Source organism: Nanorana parkeri, unplaced genomic scaffold (assembly GCF_000935625.1).
Source record: "Nanorana parkeri isolate BGI_ZX_2015 unplaced genomic scaffold, ASM93562v1 scaffold3695, whole genome shotgun sequence".
NCBI classification, from domain to species: Eukaryota; Metazoa; Chordata; class Amphibia; order Anura; family Dicroglossidae; genus Nanorana; species Nanorana parkeri.
The window spans coordinates 26057-31874 of NW_017309963.1; the positions used below are offsets into that span (position 1 = coordinate 26057).

Consider the following 5818-nt stretch of genomic DNA (forward strand, 5'->3'; position numbering starts at 1 on the left):
TGTGTGTTTTCCATCCTGCGGGTCATGTGAGCTTTGTGTGTTTTCCATCCTGCGGGTCATGTGAGCTGTGTGTGTTTTCCATCCTGCGGGTCATGTGAGCTGTGTGTTTTCCATCCTGCGGGTCATGTGAGCTGTGTGTGTTTTCCATCCTGCGGGTCATGTGAGCTGTGTTTTCCATCCTGCGGGTCATGTGAGCTGTGTTTTCCATCCTGCGGGTCATGTGAGCTGTGTTTTCCATCCTGCGGGTCATGTGAGCTGTGTTTTCCATCCTGCAGGTCACATTCTGCTGCGCAATCTTTGCATCCAGGCGGAATCCCCCTTTGGCGTGGGACTGATCACTCACATGTTGGTGTCGGGTATTCCGAGTGACCGGCAGCAGTGCGCCCTCTGCCTGCCATTTATTTACAGGTGAGACCGCGTGTCATGTTTCATAACTCTCGTGTAACCGTCCCTCTTATCTCCTCCGATATCTCACACGGGTCCTTACAGTGACACGAAACTTAAAAATCCCTCCGAGTCCCCGAACTCATCAATGTCTCTTATGTGTCACTCGGCTGGAGATCCTCCAATCATCTCCGTCCTTCCTTCTGGAGGGGGGCTACGTCTGTTCCCCATGGTCCCTGTGTGTTGTAGTCACCGCTCCAAGCTCCGCCCCCCAGGGTGGACTACAATCTCAGGTTTAGTTTACTGATTTGTATTGAGATTGTAGTCCATCCTGGGGGGCAGAGCTTGGAGCGGTGACTACTTTACAACACACAGGGACCATGGGGAACAGACGTAGTCACCCTCCAGAGGGAAGGACATTGTCAGAGATAATTGGAGGATCCGAGTGATACACAAATCAGATACATTGTTGCTCAGAGTTCGGGGACTTGAAGGGATTTTTAAGATTTAACGCCAGAATTTAGTGTCACTTTAATAGTGGATGATGAGGATGAAGGCCGTGTATGTCAATTCCTCAGTTTGTACTTTGAGGGATCTAGGAATTCAGAGTCAGATTATAATGGATGTTTTCTGATTTGTACAGGAGGGTTGTAAGCCAGCCCAGCGTAACCCCTCCTCTGCCCAGCGTAACCCCCTCCTCTGCCCAGCGTAACCCCTCCTCTGCCCAGCGTAACCCCTCCTCTGCCCAGCGTAACCCCTCCTCTGCCCAGCGTAACCCCTCCTCTGCCCAGCGTAACCCCTCCTCTGCCCAGCGTAACCCCTCCTCTGCCCAGCGTAACCCCTCCTCTGCCCAGCGTAACCCCTCCTCTGCCCAGCGTAACCCCTCCTCTGCCCAGCGTAACCCCTCCTCTGCCCAGCGTAACCCCTCCTCTGCCCAGCGTAACCCCTCCTCTGCCCAGCGTAACCCCTCCTCTGCCCAGCGTAACCCCTCCTCTGCCCAGCGTAACCCCTCCTCTGCCCAGCGTAACCCCTCCTCTGCCCAGCGTAACCCCTCCTCTGCCCAGCGTAACCCCTCCTCTGCCCAGCGTAACCCCTCCTCTGCCCAGCGTAACCCCTCCTCTGCCCAGCGTAACCCCTCCTCTGCCCAGCGTAACCCCTCCTCTGCCCAGCGTAACCCCTCCTCTGCCCAGCGTAACCCCTCCTCTGCCCAGCGTAACCCCTCCTCTGCCCAGCGTAACCCCTCCTCTGCCCAGCGTAACCCCTCCTCTGCCCAGCGTAACCCCTCCTCTGCCCAGCGTAACCCCTCCTCTGCCCAGCGTAACCCCTCCTCTGCCCAGCGTAACCCCTCCTCTGCCCAGCGTAACCCCTCCTCTGCCCAGCGTAACCCCTCCTCTGCCCAGCGTAACCCCTCCTCTGCCCAGCGTAACCCCTCCTCTGCCCAGCGTAACCCCTCCTCTGCCCAGCGTAACCCCTCCTCTGCCCAGCGTAACCCCTCCTCTGCCCAGCGTAACCCCTCCTCTGCCCAGCGTAACCCCTCCTCTGCCCAGCGTAACCCCTCCTCTGCCCAGCGTAACCCCTCCTCTGCCCAGCGTAACCCCTCCTCTGCCCAGCGTAACCCCTCCTCTGCCCAGCGTAACCCCTCCTCTGCCCAGCGTAACCCCTCCTCTGCCCAGCGTAACCCCTCCTCTGCCCAGCGTAACCCCTCCTCTGCCCAGCGTAACCCCTCCTCTGCCCAGCGTAACCCCTCCTCTGCCCAGCGTAACCCCTCCTCTGCCCAGCGTAACCCCTCCTCTGCCCAGCGTAACCCCTCCTCTGCCCAGCGTAACCCCTCCTCTGCCCAGCGTAACCCCTCCTCTGCCCAGCGTAACCCCTCCTCTGCCCAGCGTAACCCCTCCTCTGCCCAGCGTAACCCCTCCTCTGCCCAGCGTAACCCCTCCTCTGCCCAGCGTAACCCCTCCTCTGCCCAGCGTAACCCCTCCTCTGCCCAGCGTAACCCCTCCTCTGCCCAGCGTAACCCCTCCTCTGCCCAGCGTAACCCCTCCTCTGCCCAGCGTAACCCCTCCTCTGCCCAGCGTAACCCCTCCTCTGCCCAGCGTAACCCCTCCTCTGCCCAGCGTAACCCCTCCTCTGCCCAGCGTAACCCCTCCTCTGCCCAGCGTAACCCCTCCTCTGCCCAGCGTAACCCCTCCTCTGCCCAGCGTAACCCCTCCTCTGCCCAGCGTAACCCCTCCTCTGCCCAGCGTAACCCCTCCTCTGCCCAGCGTAACCCCTCCTCTGCCCAGCGTAACCCCTCCTCTGCCCAGCGTAACCCCTCCTCTGCCCAGCGTAACCCCTCCTCTGCCCAGCGTAACCCCTCCTCTGCCCAGCGTAACCCCCTCCTCTGCCCTGCGTAACCCCCTCCTCTGCCCTGAGTAACCCCCTCCTCTGCCCAGAGTAACCCCCTCCTCTGCCCTGCGTAACCAGTCCTCGGTTGGACTGCTGCTGGCCATCCTGACTTTCAGAATTGCTGTGGCCCTCAATGGATAAACATGAAAGTTTTATAGTGACTGTAACATCAATGTCTTGGAGTCCATTGAGGGCCACACAAGGACAGAAGGGGTCCTAGAACATTGGCAGAGAACTGAGGCATGCTGGGTAGAGGGGATATACAGTGGCTGGCGTGCGGTTTGCTAGTGTCCATTCCTCCTGTAGCTGGCAGTGTAACCCGACTGCTTGGGAATTCCCTCACTGGACTCCTATTAGTACGAGATTAGACATATAATGTCCTATATACCATCACTTGTCCCCATACACGTCTGTGTTCCACTATGTCTGTGCTACATTATAGATGGGGTATTAGCGTAGCCTATAGATGGGGTGTTAGCGTAGCCTATAGATGGGGTGTTAGCGTAGCCTATAGATGGGGTGTTAGCGTAGCCTATAGATGGGGTATTAGCGTAGCCTATAGATGGGGTATTAGCGTAGCCTATAGATGGGGTATTAGCGTAGCCTATAGATGGGGTATTAGCGTAGCCTATAGATGGGGTATTAGCGTAGCCTATAGATGGGGTGTTAGCGTAGCCTATAGATGGGGTATTAGCGTAGCCTATAGATGGGGTATTAGCGTAGCCTATAGATGGGGTATTAGCGTAGCCTATAGATGGGGTATTAGCGTAGCCTATAGATGGGGTATTAGAATAGCCTATAGATGGGGGTATTAGCGTAGCCTATAGATGGGGTGTTAGCGTAGCCTATAGATGGGGTGTTAGCGTAGCCTATAGATGGGGTATTAGCGTAGCCTATAGATGGGGTATTAGCGTAGCCTATAGATGGGGTATTAGCGTAGCCTATAGATGGGGTATTAGCGTAGCCTATAGATGGGGTATTAGCGTAGCCTATAGATGGGGTATTAGCGTAGCCTATAGATGGGGTATTAGCGTAGCCTATAGATGGGGTATTAGCGTAGCCTATAGATGGGGTATTAGCGTAGCCTATAGATGGGGTATTAGCGTAGCCTATAGATGGGGTATTAGCGTAGCCTATAGATGGGGTATTAGCGTAGCCTATAGATGGGGTATTAGCGTAGCCTATAGATGGGGTATTAGCGTAGCCTATAGATGGGGTATTAGCGTAGCCTATAGATGGGGTATTAGCGTAGCCTATAGATGGGGTATTAGCGTAGCCTATAGATGGGGTATTAGCGTAGCCTATAGATGGGGTATTAGCGTAGCCTATAGATGGGGTATTAGAGTAGCCTATAGATGGGGTATTAGAGTAGCCTATAGATGGGGTATTAGAGTAACCTATAGATGGGGTATTAGAATAGCCTATAGATGGGGGATTAGCGTGGCCTATAGATGGGGTATTAGCGTAGCCTATAGATGGGGTATTAGCGTAGCCTATAGATGGGGTATTAGCGTAGCCTATAGATGGGGTATTAGCGTAGCCTATAGATGGGGTATTAGCGTAGCCTATAGATGGGGTATTAGCGTAGCCTATAGATGGGGTATTAGCGTAGCCTATAGATGGGGTATTAGCGTAGCCTATAGATGGGGTATTAGCGTAGCCTATAGATGGGGTATTAGCGTAGCCTATAGATGGGGTATTAGCGTAGCCTATAGATGGGGTATTAGCGTAGCCTATAGATGGGGTATTAGAGTAACCTATAGATGGGGTATTAGAGTAACCTATAGATGGGGTATTAGCGTAGCCTATAGATGGGGTATTAGCGTAGCCTATAGATGGGGTATTAGAGTAGCCTATAGATGGGGCATCTCGTGCCCGAGTCTCTTGTTTTTCTGGAGTATTCTGTTTGATTGGCTGGACATGTATGACTGGCGTGTTCCTCTGGTGTGCGTGTTCACGTGTTATACCTGAGGGGGCGGTCTTGTCGGGTTGTTTCTGTGGCTCTCATTGGCCGGTCTTACATTTGGGGGGGTTGTTGTCTCTTCTTGGTCTGATATCTGTCTGTTGTAGGAAGGATTCTCCTCAGCGCCAGAACCTGCTGGGCGGAGCCATTGGTCTCGTGTTGGAGCCGTTGATGGTCTCGGTGGAACCCGAATACGTTTTCCATGCTTCCGAATGTCTGTCCTCTATACTCGCACCTCACGCTTCACCGCCACTCCCCGAAAGCTGCCCTCTAATTGCCCCCGCCTGCCGTTACCTGGAACTTTGCTCTCAGGGCAGAGGGGGGGATGTTGTGTTTGTACTGGACGGGGGCGAACGGCTGGAAGGTCGGCGAGATTTGGTTTCTACAAGTTGTGAGGTTTTCCGTGCGATGTTACAAGGCGGATACGCGGAGTCCCAACAACGCGAGGTACATGTGCGAGAGGTTCCTCTCTGCGCCTTCCTACCCTTGCTACATTATCTTCATGGCTGCTCCCAAGATTCATCGTGCCCTGCGTTGCAGAGATTGCGGGACGTAGTACCAGACCAAGAGCTGGACCAATCGCCTCTGGCCTCAACATTGGCCGCAGCGGGACGATTCATCTTACCTGACCTACAGTGTGTGCTGGAGACCACCGTGCGCGACGCTCTGCTGACCCTGGACAGCCTGCCCGCCATTTATACCTTTGCCGAGGTGCATGAGAGTGCCCAGCTAAGGAGAGATTGTTGTCTGTACCTCCTGCAAAGACGGCACCCACCCCGCAGACGGGCACGTACCCTCCATCAGCTATGTGAAAGAGCGCAAGACAAGCGGCAGCTCTGCCAACATCTCCAGCATGTGCTTCAAGGGAGAGACTGAACACGTCCTGATCACAGCGCAGTATCCCGCCCGTGCCTTCCCAGACCGCCACTTTGTATGCCATAGATCAGCCATGCCAGGCTGTGCCCCTCTTACCCCTTCAGCCCATGCCGTGCCCCTCTTACCCCTTCAGCCCATGCCGTGCCCCTCTTACCCCTTCAGCCCATGCCGTCCCCCTCTTACCCCCTCAGCCCATGCCCTGCCCCCCTC

General features: G+C 55.4%; 1 protein-coding gene across 1 annotated transcript in view; it reads left to right on the top strand.

Annotated features, from left to right (window-relative positions):
- The window catches only part of ARMC5 (armadillo repeat containing 5), a gene marked incomplete at its 5' end in the record, with an annotated part of 31500 nt that extends 25892 nt beyond the window's left edge, over positions 1-5608 (top strand). Inside the window, 2 exons of the mRNA XM_018575250.1 lie at positions 274-408; positions 4840-5608. Of these exons, the coding sequence (XP_018430752.1) occupies positions 274-408; positions 4840-5608 (904 nt within the window). The remainder of the gene's footprint in view (positions 1-273; positions 409-4839) is intronic.
- Between the last annotated feature and the right edge of the window lie 210 nt (positions 5609-5818).